The 18,476-nt window shown below is 46.4% G+C and overlaps 7 protein-coding genes across 7 annotated transcripts; 4 read left to right on the plus strand and 3 right to left on the minus strand.

The window, feature by feature from the left end:
• Window positions 1-307: 307 nt before the first annotated feature.
• Window positions 308-1,099, minus strand: F4822DRAFT_362261 (uncharacterized protein). The gene has a single exon (XM_051456130.1). The coding sequence runs from the start codon at window positions 772-774 to the stop codon at window positions 358-360; it is 417 nt and encodes a 138-aa protein (XP_051310162.1). The 5' UTR covers window positions 775-1,099; the 3' UTR covers window positions 308-357.
• A 392-nt stretch (window positions 1,100-1,491) lies between these two features.
• On the minus strand, window positions 1,492-5,051 carry F4822DRAFT_362277 (glycosyltransferase family 1 protein). The gene is made up of 2 exons (XM_051456131.1): window positions 3,894-5,051; window positions 1,492-3,789 (listed from the first exon to the last, which is right to left on the minus strand). The coding sequence occupies exons 1-2, from the start codon at window positions 4,934-4,936 to the stop codon at window positions 1,503-1,505; spliced, it is 3,330 nt and encodes a 1,109-aa protein (XP_051310163.1). The 5' UTR covers window positions 4,937-5,051; the 3' UTR covers window positions 1,492-1,502.
• Window positions 5,052-5,539: 488 nt separating this feature from the next.
• On the plus strand, window positions 5,540-6,945 carry F4822DRAFT_414998 (acyl-CoA N-acyltransferase). The gene is made up of 2 exons (XM_051459191.1): window positions 5,540-5,667; window positions 5,719-6,945. Exon 2 carries the CDS (start codon window positions 5,986-5,988, stop codon window positions 6,556-6,558), a length of 573 nt encoding a protein of 190 aa, XP_051310164.1. The 5' UTR covers window positions 5,540-5,667; window positions 5,719-5,985; the 3' UTR covers window positions 6,559-6,945.
• A 385-nt stretch (window positions 6,946-7,330) lies between these two features.
• Window positions 7,331-8,002, plus strand: F4822DRAFT_432937 (uncharacterized protein; the record flags this gene model as incomplete). Its single annotated transcript, XM_051461739.1, has 2 exons — window positions 7,331-7,511; window positions 7,623-8,002. The coding sequence occupies 2 exons, from the start codon at window positions 7,331-7,333 to the stop codon at window positions 8,000-8,002; spliced, it is 561 nt and encodes a 186-aa protein (XP_051310165.1).
• A 700-nt stretch (window positions 8,003-8,702) lies between these two features.
• F4822DRAFT_432938 (uncharacterized protein) lies at window positions 8,703-9,098 on the plus strand (the record flags this gene model as incomplete). The annotated part of the gene is made up of 3 exons (XM_051461740.1): window positions 8,703-8,765; window positions 8,821-8,979; window positions 9,033-9,098. 3 exons carry the CDS (start codon window positions 8,703-8,705, stop codon window positions 9,096-9,098), a joined length of 288 nt encoding a protein of 95 aa, XP_051310166.1.
• Window positions 9,099-9,304: 206 nt separating this feature from the next.
• F4822DRAFT_432939 (ABC transporter) lies at window positions 9,305-14,067 on the minus strand (the record flags this gene model as incomplete). The annotated part of the gene is made up of 9 exons (XM_051461741.1): window positions 9,305-9,905; window positions 9,975-10,055; window positions 10,121-10,313; window positions 10,362-10,790; window positions 10,846-10,961; window positions 11,008-11,079; window positions 11,130-11,241; window positions 11,297-11,629; window positions 11,685-14,067. 9 exons carry the CDS (start codon window positions 14,065-14,067, stop codon window positions 9,305-9,307), a joined length of 4,320 nt encoding a protein of 1,439 aa, XP_051310167.1.
• A 2,199-nt stretch (window positions 14,068-16,266) lies between these two features.
• On the plus strand, window positions 16,267-18,344 carry F4822DRAFT_362440 (putative cytochrome P450). Its single transcript, XM_051456132.1, has 3 exons — window positions 16,267-16,350; window positions 16,402-16,841; window positions 16,894-18,344. The coding sequence occupies exons 2-3, from the start codon at window positions 16,464-16,466 to the stop codon at window positions 18,154-18,156; spliced, it is 1,641 nt and encodes a 546-aa protein (XP_051310168.1). The 5' UTR covers window positions 16,267-16,350; window positions 16,402-16,463; the 3' UTR covers window positions 18,157-18,344.
• The last annotated feature ends 132 nt before the right edge of the window (window positions 18,345-18,476 follow it).

Genomic DNA, 18,476 nt, shown 5'->3' on the forward strand with positions numbered 1-18,476 from the left:
TCAAACAAAGATGCAAACACTTCTAACAGTCGAACGATATAGAAAAAAGCGGTCTAAGCTTTTTTATCTCACCGCAACTGTCTACCGAGGTAGGTATTCGCAATTCTACCTAGGTAACCACCAGCAGACTCAGTGATAATATACTCAAATGTTCGAATGTTGCCCTCCTTAAAGCCGATCATAACCCCTCTCTTCACATGGAACATCAGCTCTATACCTACCTGGGTACCTACGCAATACAGATGGGATGCCGCGGTTGGTGTGTACTGGAAATCAAGAATGCCGTGCAGATATAGGTTGCCATATTACCGCACACATGATCATTCATTGGCCATAAATTAACATATGCATAGGTACTTAAGTAAAAGCAAGCGCAAACAACGAGAGGGGGGTGTCATTACATGAACTTGGAGACTTGTTGATGTGACATATCACAATGACAACAAAAGCAAAACCGAAGCTATTTAGGAAGATCATCTGTTGTCTTTTCCCACAATTTTGAGGCCACCCGCCAACCTTCACCAGCATCAGCATCATACCATTTAAAAAGAATTTTATCAGGAAACCTCCAAGTGTTTTAAATAATTTAGAAGGAAACAGAGCGGAAATCGCCCATGGTCGCGTCTTGCGCCTTCGATATGCGACTTTCTTATGAATAGTCTCACCCAAGGTGGGACTAGCGCCCGCATGGACGAAATACGCGAGCACAGACAACACAAGGCCAGATTTTGAAAAGGAAGCTGACCTCTTCATTATGCCCAAGCCCTGACCCATAAGTCCAAACCGGGATTAGATAAAGAACAGCGTACGGTGGCACTCGCTTCGCCGTCCCTACTGCAGACATCCGGTCAGGCAACCTCGATGCACCGTGACGTTTAGAAATACCTATTTCGGTGCTATTTTCTGCTTAAAATCGAGGAGGAGCTGCTCATCAGACCTAGAAGATCTCGACGTGATCTACTCGACGTTGCCTCTAGCTTTCTTTTCTTCACCTTAAAGCTAGAGGGGGAAATTTTGGTATCAAGTCGCGAAGGTAGTTTTGCACGTTCGGAAAAACCTACGATAGGATCTTCTAGGGCTCGAGATTCAACTTCTGCATCTCAACTTTCCGTCGCAGCCTTGGATGAACTTGTTGCGTGTGATTTTTCGTTAGCACGCTTCCGCTAGGTGAAAACGAGCCTACATCCGAAATAAAGGAGCTAGCGGATACGTTCTAAGCCTAAACCCCTGAAGTGGCGCTGACTATCACATCTGTTTTACCACAACAGGTTGGTATCATGACACCTGAGGAATGGTGGCGCATCAATATAAGTAGGTACCCAAGCGAGCAGGTAGGTAGATTAATTGAGGTACCTTGGGCGGTTACCATACGAATTGGTGTCTATGTAACTAACTACACAATTCCTCCAGAAAAGCATCACACCCGGGCGCTACACCTTATAAACAACAGATATTCTCAGCCCGCAGTTTCGTATACATGAGAGTTATCCCAATTAATTCATTCACCCGCGGGTATTCTTGTCATGTTTTCCAAGCACATCGTCGATACTCTCCCCTTTTGCGATGTCTTCAATAGCTTTCTCTGCAGTCGAAACGCTCTCAAAGGCCCGACCCTTACCATATCTACCCAATGATTTAGCATTCTTTGGATTATCATGACGATTCCCACGGAAGCGAGTTACTAGGCGACTCCTCTCATTCTCTTGCATGATTACGGCTGATAATTGGTGCATAACATCCCAGCCTTTCAGGATGGCTTCGAGCGCCACCTTGCGCTCTGACTCGGGTAAAGCACCAAATTCGCGTTGGGCTTGGACGATACGTGCACGGCGGAGGTACTTGAGAGGTTGTTTTCCGCGATCGACTTGTTTAGCAATGCCTTTCAAGGCATAGCCTATGGGTCCGACTAATGCCGCTATATCTTTCAGCACAAACCCCGTAAGCCCCATGCCGACGCCCGCAAGCGCACCTTTGATACCGTCTTCTCTAGCACCAAGGATTGGTAGTCGTACGAGACCAGTAAATCCATCGTAGATTCCGTAAACAGATTCGTAGCCCGCAGCCTTCAGACCTGATCGTATTCCTGTGACGCGAATAGGACGCCTCACGGTTTCGTCGCCATAGAGGCGAGGCGCATTATGAAAGCCTTGCGCTAGGGCTAAGGAAAGATCGACAGGCGCGTGAGCCAAAGCTCGACCTGTTTTCCCTACCCCTTCTTCGACATCATTCAGGTACTCTTCCTGGGCAGGTTCAAGAGGGGCTGACCCGGGTGTAATAGCCGGGAGGATCGAAGTATTTTCTACGCGATCGTTTCCGCCTACAAAAATTTGACTGCCAGCGCCTTGGCTAGGGAATGGGAATCCATCTAAATTTCCAGGCTGTGCATGCTGACTTTGCTGCTTTCGTTTTTCTTTCCGTCTTTTCTGTTCTGCTCTCTTATTTGATGTCCTAGCCAGCCGGTACGGAACGCTACCTATCCCACCAAAAACGTCGCCCACAGTTCCTATAAGCGAACCGACAATACCTGTGATAGGTTCGCCTGGTCCTTCGAAATCATTCCATTCTCTGTGACGGAGGAGGCGTAATCTCCGCCAAGATATTAGCCCCCGACTAACAGCAATATCGGCCGCTAACGCACTAAGTTTGATGCTTGTTCGTTTTACACGCCATACTGCCACGCGATCATCAAGAATCGAACATCGCACGGAACCCTTACCCGAAAGTGTCAGACTGCGGTGAAATGATTTGACAGCATTTTTGGCACCATCTCCTTCGAGATCGATGTCTCTAGCAATTTTCTGTGCGGCTTTAACCGCTTGATCCGTCATACAATATCTGATACCTTCTGCTAGCTTCTCTGCACTTAATTTTTTATATGGTATTGGCATAGGCCCGGCACCTGTAGTACCGACCATCGACCCCCAAAAGTGTTGATCACCAAAAAAAGGTACTACCATCGTTGGTTTGCCACATTTAAGTGCAATAGCCGTCGTGCCGGCGCCACCATGAATAACGCAAGCCCGAGTCCGAGGAAATAGCCAGTCATGGGGGGTATTGTCGAGCATGTAGATACTTTCGGGTACATTATCGTGGCCCAGTCCGCCCCAGCCTTTAGACACCAATGCACGAACCCCGGCGAGCTTCACAGCGTCAAAGATCATCTCGGTAAATCGATCAGCATCGTCGACTACGATAGATCCGAAACCTATATATATTGGAGTTTCGCCGTTGTCAAGAAATTTTGTAAGCTTTTCGGGCGGTTCAAATGAAGACGCGAGGTCAAGGAAGACAAAGCCAGACACGTCAATCTCCGAGCCCCAATCTTCTGGCTTAGGTACGATTCCAGGACTCCACAGGTAGGTGAATGGCACATGGAGGCGATAAGTTGCTCCTGGGGCCCATAAGGTTGATACCGGATCTAGTCCTAGCGTTTTAACTCTAAAATCGTTGACAAGGTCGCCAAGTCCTTGCCAAACCATCATCTCCACAAGTGGATAAGAGATGAAGTTGGTATATCCTGGGTCAACGTTGGATTTCTTGATAGTCGCTAACGGATGTGGGAATGCTTGGGTAGGTGTGTAGGGGAACGTGAACATGAGATGGAGGGGAATCCCCAGGGCTTCCGCACAATGGATGTGCGCAAAACTTGGGGGATTCGCAATGATAGCATCCGCGATGAATGGATCCCTCTCACCCATCATTTTAAGATTGTGAGTGTCTTTCTCATTGTCGGTTGCGTTAATACAGGCCCTCCAAAACCCTTCGAACATCTCAGCCATAGCAGCGCGCCTGCAAACAACTATTAGCAACCTAGTTACTTCAAAGCTAGAGCGAGAAAAGTTTTCCGAGCCGAAAAAAGACAAAACTAAGGCCAAGACATATTTAATACGTACCTCCGTCCAATACCCCCAGCCTTCACAGTCTCGAGCGTAGGAATCATGCCTGGATTTTTGACCATAAAGGCCATCAATTCCGACGGATCACCACCAACGGAGAAGAATTCCAGCCCAGAGTCTTTTTCAACAAAATCACGGAAGGCAGGATGCGTTGCTATTCGTACGCGATGCCCATAGTCCTCTTTTAGCACCTTCCCTATTTTTAGGAAAGGCTGTGCATCCCCCCTAGAGCCAATGACCATAATAACTATGTTCAACTTAGGCCATCTCACCTGCTTCGTATCTGCGGTGCTTGCTGACGATAATCGGGAGGATGGCCGATGACCTTCCTTTCCTTCTTCGTCTTTCTTAGGCACGACCTTCTTCACGGCGGTGCCAAGTGCCTTAGCTAGGTACCCCGTGCTGCTGGTATCATTTACCGAAATGTTCAATCGGCCATCCCTCTTGGAAACCTTACCCTTTGTTTTGTATAATTCGTTCACTACTCGGAAATGTCGATATTTATCATGAGAGGATTCGCGCTTGGGTCGTTCTTTTGGTTGACCTAGTGCTTCATCTGTCTCCCCGTTTTCAACATCGGATGAAGACGAACAAGACGTATCGTCATCCTTACTATGTTCGCAGGCCTCTCGCAGCGCTGTATCAAGCATAGAATCATCCGCCCTTACTCGCCTCATAAGAGGAAATGCCGAGAATGATGAGGGCCGACGTCGCCTCCGGCGAAGAATGTGTGGAGAATACTGTGTTAGCTTGGGGTGCGGCGTGTTGACCGGCTCCGACCTGGCCTTCTTGGGGCCTAACGCTGGATCGGGGGATTTTGTATCGCTTGGTACGCCTTCCGAAGTAGCCCTCTTGCGTGAAGTGGGTAACTCAATATCAGGAGGAACATAATTTGGGTAGGCCAAGTTGCCTTGTTGATCTCGGACAATGGTCACTTGGCGTCCGTCATGATCCACGTCGTGTAGAAGAAGTCGATTGTCTTCCAAATTGCTTTCGTGTATTGGCGCCATAGATGGCTTATCGAATTCAACTGGAGCCATGATTGCCGTTGATATTCCTTAATGGATGCTGATAGGTCATAGAGTGTTGATCCTGAAAGTGCTACCGATACGCGATACGAGGACCCATCAATTCCCTCTCTTCGGTTTACCGTCTGCAGAAGCCATCCTCATTGTCTCCTTGGAAATGGAAAGACCAACATACTAAATATGGAACGTTAATAAGCAGCGAGAGGAATGCCAGTACATATCAGGCCACAGTTAGGTTAAGGTTATTCGCCTTCAAAATGTTGTAAGGTTAAGTCTAGAGGGACGGACCCAGGGTTGTGCCTTGTTAGATACATGATTCTGATTGGAGGTACGCCAATAAGGTACGTGTAGCTGTATAATGTATGCCCAAAAAGAGCAATCAAGGCAAGGCGGGTAAAGCTAAATTTTGATGCCGACATTAGTTGAAAATTAGTTGATTTAGTGACATCACTAAAGAACACTAATGACGCCACATGTCAGGGCAGTGTAGCGTCGCCAAGACAGCAGGGGTATGTAACCGAGTATTAGGTAATATACTAACGAAGCCACATAAGCCACATTCAGTACAAGAGCAAGCCACCCCCTCAAAATAAAATCCGCATTCTCCTTCTAATAGTGGAAGAGTTGCACCAAAGGGACATGACTATGAATTTCATAAGATTTAATGCGTTCGAAATATCACTAACAATGTGTAGTTTTAAAACTTCGCCTCGATGAAATTTATACAGCAGGTGGGTATTATAGTGAGTCAACAGCATGCAGCCTCCATTTTTGGATCTGACTGTTCCCTTGAGTCTAGATTCGTTGCTATATTTCTCGTATCTTAACACCAAGAATATTCGGTAGTTAGAATATCTCACCAACCTTACCCGAATAGGAGTGAGTCAGACCAGCATGCAGGAGCTGAATGCCGTATCCGTTTTCGCAGTACCTTATCTAAACAGCACGACTTAAGAGTGCTAGTCGTTTCTTTCTTTACAACTTCATCTTTACCACCAGCGTCCTTTTTCAAGCATACTTCTTTTTCTCGTGCCATCGACTCGCATTAGCCGAAATTCACTATGGCTACCGCTACCCTCCAAACAATCCCTACCCCAATCGTCACAACGGACAAATGCTTCATACGGGCTTATGCCCCTAGCGATGCCGCACCCATGGCGGCAGCGGCAAACCATCCCGAGATCGTTGCCTACATGCGCAACCGCTTCCCTCACCCTTATACATTGGAGAGCTCCGAATTCTGGATCAACTTCTCTATAAATGCTACTCCCATAGTAAACTTCGGCATCTTCAACCTAGATGGGACCTTCGCGGGCGGTATAGGCTTAACGCCTGGTCAGGATATCGAATCCCGTACCTGGGAGGTCGGCTACTGGGTTGCTATGGATTTCTGGGGCAAGGGTATCGCGACGAGCGCTCTTATGGGATTTTCGGAATGGGCCTTTAAGGAGTTTCCCGAGCTTATCAGGCTGGAGGCCGGTGTCTTTGATGGCAATTTTGGGAGTATGAAAGTGCTGGAGCGAGTGGGTTATACGAAAGAGGGAGTAAGGAGGAAAGCTATCTATAAATACGGGAAATCCGTTGACCAAGTACTATACAGCTTGCTTAGGGAGGACCTAGAAAAATTGGAGTGAATTTGAATACCTGCTTAGGTATTTATCACCCCTACAAGCTGTTTGAAGCGGACTCCATTGTAGCCTCTAATATCGTTCAAGCACTACTTTATCGAAAAGTTGCAGGAACCTGGCGACGGGATTAATGGGAAGAGCTATTGGGCTGGCCATTGACTGGGAATGAATCCGATACCTAGGCTCATCTACGTCTAACTAGGGGATTTTACAAGTTGATTCATATTAGTTCCGAGGCGATGATTGCTCCTATTAGTTTTCTGGCGTGGTACCTAAATGTGTATGCTAAATGTTCTCTGGTGAGTTGTTATATAAGGGCTCGCTGTGTATTCGTTCGTCCTAGTTCAAGCCTCGTTAGATACTCACTAACCCTTACCAAGTACTTAGGTAGTAGTTACGCGATTCCTAGTATCTGATTAAGTAGTAACGAAAGGTACTTACACGCGCCTACCTAGTACACGGCGTTGATAGGCCAATGACTTCAACACGTTATTCCCTTGGCCCCTGAATATGCACGGAGCACGGTGGATTTTAAAGAAATGGTAAATCGCGGTTTCCTAGATAACAGCCAAAGAAACATGGTAGTGTAGGTAGGGGCGTGCACGTACGGTTCCTCAGCACTTAACAAATTAATCAAAACTTGGTGCCGTTTGGGGCCACGGATATTTATTTACAATAAATTTCCAAGTCATTTTTGTTTGCTCCGTGTTTTTACCCTCACTCACACCTATCCTTCTTTACGTCTACGCATATAGGTGGCCATAAACCTTCCCTCAAAATGTCGTCTAACAGTACCATGGAGGCAATCCCCTTCGTCACGCTGATGTGTGAGTTGTGTGGGATTGAACAACGAGGAGAAGCCGCATCCACGCTACCGCCGCTTGCAATTGAGCAAGTCGCAACAGCTGGAAACGTCATTCAGAACGGAGAGAGCGCCCAGAGTGCCCAAGATCCTACAGGTTCGTACACACAACATTAGTTAAGATCCTATTTTGTTGTATTTTTGGTGATACCATATCACTCCTTACGGAAAACTGCTTGGAATGGTTCATGCTAATCCCGATTATTAGATCACCGAGCGTTTCAGGACACCGTCCGACCCTCAGCTTCCCAAGACGGGTCGGTTACACCCTCGCACCAGCCGTACCAAGCGGACCCGTGCCCGGATTGCGGCAAAGCTAATTTCAAGACCCCCAAGACTCGTCAGCGACACATGGAAGAAGTTCACGTCGGAACCCGTTGCCATTGGCCTGGATGCAACGTCGTCACTCCCACCGAAGGGGATATGAACAGGCACCTCAAGGTTCATAACATGGAAGAAACTATCGGTGATGAAATCAGATGCAACTGGGTGGGCTGTAACAACCCTCGACGCAAGACAACTGAGTCCGTTTACCGCCACCTACGCAAGCATCAAGTCGAGGCACGAAATGCAGCTATGCAGGTTTAGGCAAATATTTTCTAAAGGAACGGCGTACTTTATGGACTTCGGCGGAATCAATTAGCTTCGGAACAGGACGTCTCTTTGACTCGATGTGTTGGGGGATTAAGGACATGAGTTGACAAGCTCAACCTCGAGGGCTAGACCAAGACCGAAAATCCATACTAATTCAGGTAGCTACCTATTCAGATAATCATTGGCCCAATTGCTTCTATACTTTTTTATTGTGACTGATATTTGTAATACTTGGAGTGATGCGTATTGATAAGATACTCATGACGTGTTGATGTGAATATCGTTGCATCATCATTGCCGTAGCCGGCCCAATTGGAATGGATAATTGGTGATTATTAACCATGCCTAACAATGATGTTTCCATTTAAGAACATGAATTTACCTTAAGGTTATCACCTCTGGCAATTTCTTACGATTTGTTTGAACGCATCAAATCGCCATGTTTCGACGCCTCACGTTACCCATCCCGAAAGGGTCACAACAATTGTTGCTGCCGACCCGTTCATTTTCCCCCGCGGCCATGTTGAGGGGTCCCCTTCTAAATACAATAAAAAATGACCATCGCGAACTCGAGTCTTATTACCCTCACATCGCTGATAACAAAAACTCCGACGAGAGAATAAGGTATCGGAATTTATTTGTGTGGGAACTAGCCCGCCAACTTGTAGCCAAAGATCTTATTGTGTACCCGGCGATGGAGGAACACTTGAGAGATGGGCGGGATGTAGCGCGAAAAAGTCGCGATCAGCATCAGGCAGTAAGTACACCAATTAGGACATCTTTTCAGCACACTTACCAGTTTTCGAATTTAGATCAAGGAACAGCTATACCGATTACAGAACTTAAAGGCGGAGGATCCGGACTTTGAATCGACGTTCCACAGCCTATCCTCCGACTTACAGCAGTATGCCAAAGAGGCCGAGGAGCGCGAATTGCCCGAACTCGAAAATAAGCTCGACGATGACTCGGTGGTACAGCTGTGCAGATCATTCGAGCGCACAAAAGAGCTAGTACCTACCCGTAGTCATCCACTGTCTCCCAAATCACCGCCATTCGAGACGGCGGCCGCGCTACTAACTGCGCCTATTGACAAGGTCGCTGACATTTTTCGAAAATTCCCTAAGCAAGATGGTCCGATGTTGTAATTAATTGGATAAAACACCCAGGGGTGCGAGTGTATAAAAGGGAATAATATAACCGGGTTGCTGTAAGCACTTTCATCGTAATCTAGTAGTAATTCATTTCCTAACTAGAGCACGATGATGTTAGTTGGGTGATCATGAAGAATGAAGGGTATTACCCGTTGGCCAAACCATTAGCCTCAAGTAGCGCAGCAAACCTCCCGCCGCATTTAGATAAATCAACTGGATTTCCCGCCTCCGCTACCTTACCCTCATCCATCACAATCACCGAGTCCATGTCCATAATACTGTCAAGTTTATGGCTTACTATGAGCATAGTACAACCTCCAAATTCGTCTTTAAGGATCTTATGGATTATCACGTCTGTCTTGGGATCAACATGACTAGTTGGCTCGTCTAACAGCAACACCTTTCCCTTCCTTAGTAACGCACGTCCAAGTGCGAAAAGCTGTTGTTGGCCTTTAGACAATGACGACGCCGTGATCTCGACGTCGAGTCCACCGCGCGCCTGAATCACAGGCCACATGCTTACGCGCTCAAGAGCGTTGATTATGTCGTTATCGGTATGTTGCGACAAAGGGTCTATGTTGAAACGCACCGTACCGACGAGAATAAGTGGATCTTGGGGAATCGTCACAAGACGGGAGCGGATCGATTCCCGTGGTATGGTCGAAATATCAAGACCATCTATTGTAATCGTACCGGATTCGATTTCGAGCAGTCGAAGGATTGTACTAATTAATGATGATTTACCGCTGTGGTGACTAATGTGTGAGCGATTGCTGACTAATCTAAAATAGGGGTTTAGAATAGGGGGAATTTACCTGCTAGTTCGACCGCAAATGCCAACCTTCTGGCCTGGCAAAATGGATAGTGTAATATCACGAAGAGCATTTGAGGTAGGGCTATGAGTAGATAGTTAGTAGGTTGTCTAAAAACGCGTATCTATTGCACGCGGTGAATTGCTTACTTATGGGACGCTGTTGCATTCCGAAACTCAATCGCCCCCTTTTCAGGCCATGTCGGCGGCGGTTCTTGGTCTTCTCCGCTCTTTTCTTCCGGTTGCACTTCCATTTCGAAATCTCTTACTCGTGCAATAGATCCTAATGAAGTCTCAAGCTGCGTCCAACCTGTTACGAGGGAGGCAAGATACGCGTTAAAGCCTGGGGTTGTTAGTATATACCTCATATCGTCGGATGTGCTGAACTTACTTAATATGTTATTCATCGACACACCTAGCGAGCCTGGGCTAGTACTCGAGCCCCTCAACCCTACTGCTAGACCTACGACCAGTACTGCCTCGGCTGCAACAATAAGGTCCAACACTAGATTTAGCCATTGCTGGATGCAGTACAACAGATAATATGGCCTCTGCGATAGATCCAGGAGTTTCCTATTAGTTTGTTGCTGCATCTCCTCCCAGCCAAATGCCCGAATGGTCTCTAGCCCCGCTAGAGTTTCGAGGAAATTGTTATACAAGGGACTTTTAGCCTCGAGATCGAGAAGACGTAGTTGCCGGGACGTTCGAAGATAAAAATGCTGAATGATTCCGATGACTAGGATAAGGAAAGGAATGGTAGCCGCCATATAAGACGAGCCACTAGCAACAAGAGCGACGGTGGCTATAGCAGAAAACAAGTCTACGACTTGCGATTAGCATAAAATTGGGAAAAGGAACTTGGGCCTCAGCCATACTAGACACTGTGATAAGCATGCCAATTGCCAATTGGCTTTCGATGAGGGTCATATCTTGACTGAATCGATTGAGTATTGTACCGTTATCCGTCGAGGAGAAAAACGATTGTGGTGCCCTATTATGTTTAGAATCTAACAATTAGAAGAAATCGAGTATCTTACCGCATAACGGTTTTCAGAAGTGTATGATGTAGCTTCCTCGCGGTTGGTGGGGATATCAAAATAAGGATTCCCCTGTAGGTCCGGTTAGTGGCGTAAAGCATCTCGGCATGGTAGGCACATACCAGACGTAACCCCCATTTCCAATAGATTCTAATATCGCGAGTATTAAATAGACGCTGATATATAACCCTAATCGGCCGCCCCCAGCTTCGGACCACCATTTAAGCCAAATTTCTAACTTGTTAGCACAAGTACACGATGTATGGGTTGAGTTGAGTGGGTTTCTTACGACTAAAAGTGGCGCAAAATACATCCAACGTTACGAAAAATACGAAAACGAGGATCTTCCATGGCCCGATCGAGTTAAAGTAGTATTTATAAACCGCAAAATCGCCGGTGGCTCTCGTCAAATCCTTAAGCTCATCCGCTTTAGAGACTTCTTCTGCCTTTTCCTCTATATCCAGTGGTTTACTAACTATTTCATTTTCGCCTAAGTCGTCTTGTTTCGATCCTTGTTTTAGGTCTACAAGGCCCTCGGCTAAGGCGCGATCGTAACTCCCCGCGAATCGCAGTCCGGTATCACCAAGGATTAACACTTGGTCAACAAGATCCAGGTATTCATCTATTAGAATTAGCACAATTACCATAGAAAAATCGAAAAAAAAAAAAAAACTCACCTGAACCAGCTAGCAGAACCGATGCTCCCAATTGCCTTAGTAAACCATCTTCGCCCAGTAGTCTCTGACCAATATCTGACTTGGTCTTGGCATCAAGGGCACTTGCCACTCCATCGAGCACAAGTATTTCACATCTACTATAGACCGCTCTGGCTAATGCGACACGAGCTTTTTGTCCTCCGCTCAATCCCGCGCCCCCATTGCCGACGACAGTATTATCCTTGGCCGGCAGTAGATTGAGGTCTTGGTCGAGCGCACATGCGCGAAGGACGGTTTGGTACCATCCCTCGTCGAAAGTGGTTGCCTCGTTGGGCATGCAGATGGCATCCTTAATGGTCGAATTTGGCAGCCATGGTGTTTGCGAACAAAAGGCTATACGTGGAGTACTTATGGTGATTGATCCATGCTCAGGAGGAACTTCCCCAAGAAGCGAAGCGATGAGGGTGCTTTTTCCAACACCCACAGGCCCAAGCAGCACGGTGAAAGACCGCTTCTTTACCCTCAAATTTATATTTTCGAGGATTATACCAGAATCAGGGGTTGGTCGCAAAGATATATTCTCGGCAGAAATCGCAACATCCTCGTTGATATCGACTACTCCGGGTTCAGCATCATTGTTAGAGCGCGGGTCTTGACAATTCCCATTAGACCCTGAAATCAATCGGTAGTCTTGTCTGGGGGGTGCGACAAGAAAATTTTGAATCCGATCATAACATCCCAGACTCGCCGATGTATTAGGAATCGCGCTAAGAAGCTTTGAAACTGGCGTCGTAAGCAAAGTGATAATGGACAAGCTCGTAAATGCTTTGGTGGTGCCTATCAAGCCTGTTCCGAGAGCGATGGCTTGACCGGCATATACCGCGAAGGTCAACGCAGGCGCCACAACGTAAGGTAAATTCTGTACCACGTTCTGCCATACGATGCTCCATCGAAAACCAGCCATACGGTGTGTCTCATCAATTCTGTATTCCTGAATTCGCTTTGTTACTATATCAGTAAAGCCCATCATTTTAATTGCTTTGATTTCACACAATGCGCTCGTAGTTACGGCAATTCTCTTCTGCACGGCTTCCATCCATACTTTCTGCTGTTCTCCTATATGCTTTGAGATTTGCTTTGCTCCAAAACTGCTGAGGACAACAATAACTATAGGCATAATACAGACCCAGCCCAATTGTACCGCGAGGAGAGTAATTCCAACCGCCACTTCAATTAGTCGAGCCCAAATTTCGTTCAAACTCTCTAGTGAGAAAGCAACGCGATCCACGTCTGTGCTCATGAGTGTTACTGCTGCTGTCTCATCGTAGATTCTGGACTGAACACATAATACACGTTCGTATATTAACAAATCCGTGGCACCGCGAAACATAGTAATAAAGCGGTTTTGATTGTGATTGTAGTGTAGTGTAAGAAACGCAAGGCCAAGGTATATAAGTGCTGCAGCACCGATAATGCCGTAACCTTTTTGACGGGAGGCTTCGTTGTCTGGTTCACCCAAGAGCTCGAGGGTGCGCGAAATGAGGAAAGGCTGCGAAAATGTGAACCCTATGAGAAAAAGGCGTGGGATAGCTGTTACGAGAAGAGGAATTCGGAACGCGCGAATGACAGCTATGGGGTACTCAAGACGCCGCTCCGGGATATGCCGAGTCGACCAAGAGGCAGTAATTTTCCGATGTAGGACATTCGAGGATAAAGATTCGTCAATTTCGTATAAATCATCAATTGCAAGGACAGTGCGAAAGCCGCGACGGAAGATCACATTCACCCACCAAAGAAGGGTGCGATTGATAATACCGCTGATCGATTCCGGTGGTAAATTTTTGTGTTTCTCTTTTAGACGATCTCCTTTACTTTGCGCCTCAAGAAATAAGAGTACAGCTTTCGTCGCGATGTTAACGGTGAACAAACTCGCCAACACCGTATTCGATCCCTTCAGCCATAGCGTTCTAACCTGCGGAAAGTCTAGTAATACCGAGAAAATGAGGTAGAGACTTAACACGCTTGATGGTCGTACAGACCTGGAATCTTCAAGCCATGATAACATAAGCACCAGAAACGCGACGACCAAGTTGATGGAGGCCGTAGCAATAGACACGCTCGTCTTCAAGGCATTATTAGCATCCCAAAGCGCCAGTAAAGAGGCCTGGACACCAAGGAATATTGCAGCGACTACTAATTTTGCCAGCCGAGTTGATCCTCCAAATGTGATGGGCTCTCTCTTAGACAAGTATCTCAATCGAGCTAAAAAGGCAAGCGAACAAGCCCCAGCTAACGGGATAGTAAGGATAGATTGTTCGAATAAAAGAGTAAAATCGAAGCCGCCGCGACAAGAGACACCCACGGCTGGACCGAAAAGAGTATCCGCTTGGGCGGTACAGTTCATTCTAATAACATTGATTATGTCGGTAGTCGTTTGTTATTGTAGGAGTGAAAAATGAGAAGCCAGGCCGCCTAATACAGATTCCAACCCCCATGTACAGCCCGGAGAACCTGTCATCAAAAAGTGGGCTTACCATTACGCCACCCCCACGAGAATATCACAAGAGCTCCAGGGCTCGTATATAGTACCTAGAAATAAAGTGTATAGCGCATTATCAGCTAAAAGTGTAGCAGGTTTCAGCGAATATAGAAGGTACCTAAGCGGGAATCATTGAGTTTCTAGGTACCCGCTGCATGGCGCTCACCAGAGCCACTATTGCTATTGTTTGAGGGCATCGTGCGCCACTTTTAAGGAGCTACGCGCTATATTTTCGGTTGGTTACGACCTATAATTACAGCATACCCTTCCAAAAACTGCTTTGAACTGGATCTACTAACCAACGGCCCACTCATCATAGGAATAAACCAACAAGACTTCCATCGCCCCCGTAACGTTGTTCTCTCTAAAATAACAATTACTGGTGGTTCGAAACCACGGAGAAACTATACAGAAATCTCCCGAGTATTTATTTTTTCAATTTTATTTGGGAAAATATTGCCGAATGACAAGGTGGTTGATTGGCGGATTTCTATGGTAGTTCAAATTATCTCTCTACACAAAAACCACGTAGTCATAACAAAGAGGCTTGATCGACAGAATACAAATGGCGTATATTTCAAATCCGGGCGGATTCTAACCAAAATCCGAGTGAATAGCCATGGGCTACTTAGCGTACCGAGGTAGCTATCCGGGATTCAGATATGACCGCCAGAACTCTCATCCCCAAGTACTTTTCTCGCCAAAACCCCGAAAATGAACAACGAAGAGAAAAAACAGTTCCATAGGTTGTTGAGTGACGAAAGCTCAGATGCCGTTGCTTCTTTTACTTTGTTAGTCATCGTTTTTCTAGTTCTGGTAGCGGTTGGCTCGGTCGACGTCGTCACTTCGAGCCGGCTTCTTTCACAGGCTTGAGATGAGATAGCTAGCCTTCGCATCCTCACGTCCACCCCAACTAAGTCGGCTCATGCTGACTCTACAAGCGCGTTGACAGGCGAGGAATTTGGCCATTGTGGTTCTAGCATTGCTGAAGCAAAGTGGTTGGGTTGTGTGTTTGATTCAAGTATGTAATACGGGACGTTTTTTTTTTCCCTTGACGTATAACTTACCGATTCTCTTTTATAAAGGTCATGGGCATGGCAGCGCCCAAACTGTTCCCACACTGAGCTTGTAGAGGAACCCCCTCGCGCACGAACTGGAAGCCCTATCTTAGCAATGAAACCTTGGAATCTGAAGAAGTATCCCGCGAAGCTTGGGAACGAGGCGACTACGTTACTCCATACGTCGACAAGGCGTGGCACTTCTTCCTCTGCATGTATTCATGGCGCAAATTTCACGAAGCATTCCAGAAGGGGATGTCTATGGATAATCGCAACGTTCGGACGTACGATGCACTGCGATGGCGTATTCCTACACAATGCCGACCTTAAACTGATTGGTACATAGAAGTGCGACTATTACTCCGGTGGATGTCAAAATATTGAAGTCACAGCGGGATTTAATAAATACGGGTGGTACTGAGTATATCACGCCTATTATTATGTTACACGATCAAGTAAATGCATATATTTCTATATTGGTAATGAAGTATGTACTTAAGTAATTCCGTATGTTTACCTACCGAGGTAGGTAAGTTCCTATATCTATAATATACATATAATAATAATTATTATAATTATTATTATTATCGTTCTTGTACCGTCTTTATAACCGTATCAGTTAAACGTACAAATTTACAGATATAAGTTACCTAGTACTGTGACAAATAGTACAGTGCAAATAAGGCCGATAGGTAATTTGTAAAAGGATTTGATGTTGTGATACATTTGCATCTTATGTCTTATGTGTTACCCCCGAATAGGATTCCAAGCTGTATCAATATTATGCAGCCACATGATTAATTAAGGCAGGCTGTATGCCCCGACCGCGCTCGCCAGCTACTCGTATGACTGAGTCTATCTGCAAGGTGCGGTGCACTGCAGGTAACAATACGCCCCATCGAGAGGCTTTGCGGCAAGTTCCTTTCCCCTAGCCGATATACTCGCAAAGTGTGACTGACAGGTGTCTACCAGGGCCATACTCCAGGTACTCTGTAGGCATTGCTTAGTAGCGGCTGGTAATCCGACATTTTCTCCCCGATGTTATTTAATTAGTTCCTACCTAGGTAGGCGGGCTACTTCTAGTAGAGCAGTAAGATAAAGTCCTTTTTATGTCAACCTCGGTTTGTGTTTATCCTCCCAGGTCGTGATTTAGCCCAGGCTCGCGGTTCCAATATCGTGTTGAAACGCCATCGTTAGGTTACCATGGCTGTCGGTTCGGGGGTGAACCCCATCAATTTAACCTTTATGACAATATGTTCTCTCACGATTGCTTACATTATTATGAGGCTGTTACAAGTCGGAAAACGGGCTGCGGGCCTACCCCCGGGCCCTCGAACTCTCCCTATAATCGGAAATCTGCATCTCATGCCCAAGTTCAAACCATACAAACAATTTACGGAGTGGGGCGAGAGATATGGTCCAATCTATTCGCTCATGGTTGGATCCAGTCCTCTTATTGTGTTGCAATCACAAGAGATTGCGAAAGAATTGCTTGATAAGCGGGGGTCAAGTTATTCTTCTCGACCAGATATGTACATCTTGTCTGACTTATGCAGTCGCGGGCTTCGACAGGTTGCAATGGTAAGTTGAGCTCGTCATATACTGTTGGTTGGCCAGTTCTAAGTATTGCTAGAAATATACTCCAACCTGGCGGCAGGTCCATCGAATCAACCACAAAATATTGAATGCCAATGCGACTCGAGCATACACACCTTACCAGACCCTCGAGAGCCGCCAGATGCTCGTGGACATATTAAACAATCCCGGCGACCATGAGAAACATATCCAGCGATACTCTAACAGCGTAACCTGTCAGATGGTATACGGCTTCCGAACAACAACATTCTCCGATCCAAAGTTGCAAAGTGTGGTTTCTATCTTCTTTGAAGTTTGCGAGCTAGCCGTTACTGTCCCGGCCCGGCTTATGGACTGCTATCCGATACTTCAAAAAATCCCTAAGTATCTCCTGCCTGCCTGTCGGAAAGCCATGAATCTCGACCGCGTCTCTATGACTCTTTTTCTCGACCGCTGGCTTGAAGGGAAGAAGAAAGCCCAGGACGGTACTGCAATGCCGTGCTTCTGCGCATCTTTAGCCCAAGCGCAAAAAGCAGAGGACTTTTCCGATGAGTTGGCGTCGTACATGGCAGGTGATATTGTCGAAGCAGGTAGTAGTACCACCTCTGATGAACTTGTCGGCTTCCTCATGGCTATGGTGACCCATCCAGATATCCAGCGGCGGGCGCAAGAAGAGCTGGATTCTGTAGTTGGAACTGACCGGCTACCCAAAATTGAGGATATGGTATCGCTTCCTTACATCCGCGGTTGCGTCAAAGAAACGCTGCGGTGGATGCCTACTTCATCGTTGTTGATACCTCATTCGCCGCTAAGGGACGATGTGTATCGGGATTATATAATTCCCGCTGGCGCATCCGTAGTCGTGAATGTTTGGGCCTTAAACAAGGACCCCAAAAGATGGCCAAATCCGCAGGTATTTAACCCTTTGCGGTTTAAGGATGACATAAGGTCGGAGCATGAGATTGCGACATCTGGCGATCCTGCGACCCTACGACATAATTATATATTCGGCGCGGGGAGGCGCCTTTGTCAGGGCATTCACATCGCCGAGCGCAGCTTATTCTTGGCTATTGCTTCTATGTTGTGGGCCTTTGATATCGAAACACCCGATATTTCCAAAATTGATACCGAGGATCTTAGAGGCGGGCTTGCTATGGTCCCCGCGCCGTTTGAATGCTATATGAAGCCTAGAGACATGCAAAGGGCGAACGTGATAAGACAGGAATGGCAACAGCTGCAGAATGAATTCCTCGACCCTGTTACTAAGCAGTGGATCAAGGTCCCTGACGGCCTGCCGTTAAGTACGTATGTGGATAATTAGGTAAGAGTCAATGGATCGTTCCCATAGATATTGACCTGAATATGTTCCTGCTTAGTACCTAGATATTCTCAGATATCTCCTAGAGACTTATGTATTGATTTCCAAATATCAACTACCTAGTATTCCCAAGAATAGGAATAATTGATGAAATAGCACAAGATTAAAAGAAGGGCAAAGGCATGACAGAGGAGTGAAATTAGCGAAAGTATTAGAGAGGCCGTAAGTATTTCAGCTCACAATTCAAATGCAAACCATATTTCTATTTCCCAGGAGACTGGAACTATTAACTTGGAACTTTTATACAAGAAAAAAAAATTCAA

Source organism: Hypoxylon trugodes, assembly GCF_022578975.1.
Source record: "Hypoxylon trugodes strain CBS 135444 unplaced genomic scaffold F4822scaffold_9, whole genome shotgun sequence".
In the NCBI taxonomy this organism is placed as follows: domain Eukaryota; kingdom Fungi; phylum Ascomycota; class Sordariomycetes; order Xylariales; family Hypoxylaceae; genus Hypoxylon; species Hypoxylon trugodes.

What these genes read in the sequence shown, in the direction of transcription:
- F4822DRAFT_362261 (XM_051456130.1), bottom strand. Translation starts at nt 774, where the DNA reads ATGGGTCAGGGCTTGGGCATAATGAAGAGGTCAGCTTCCTTTTCAAAA.
- F4822DRAFT_414998 (XM_051459191.1), top strand. Translation starts at nt 5,986, where the DNA reads ATGGCTACCGCTACCCTCCAAACAATCCCTACCCCAATCGTCACAACG.
- F4822DRAFT_362440 (XM_051456132.1), top strand. Translation starts at nt 16,464, where the DNA reads ATGGCTGTCGGTTCGGGGGTGAACCCCATCAATTTAACCTTTATGACA. An exon ending in GGCTTCGACAGGTTGCAATG is followed by an intron (nt 16,842 to 16,893) that starts GTAAGTTGAGCT and finishes AAGTATTGCTAG; the next exon opens with AAATATACTCCAACCTGGCG.
- F4822DRAFT_362277 (XM_051456131.1), bottom strand. Translation starts at nt 4,936, where the DNA reads ATGGCTCCAGTTGAATTCGATAAGCCATCTATGGCGCCAATACACGAA. An exon ending in GCTGGGGGTATTGGACGGAG is followed by an intron (nt 3,790 to 3,893) that starts GTACGTATTAAA and finishes AGTTGTTTGCAG; the next exon opens with GCGCGCTGCTATGGCTGAGA.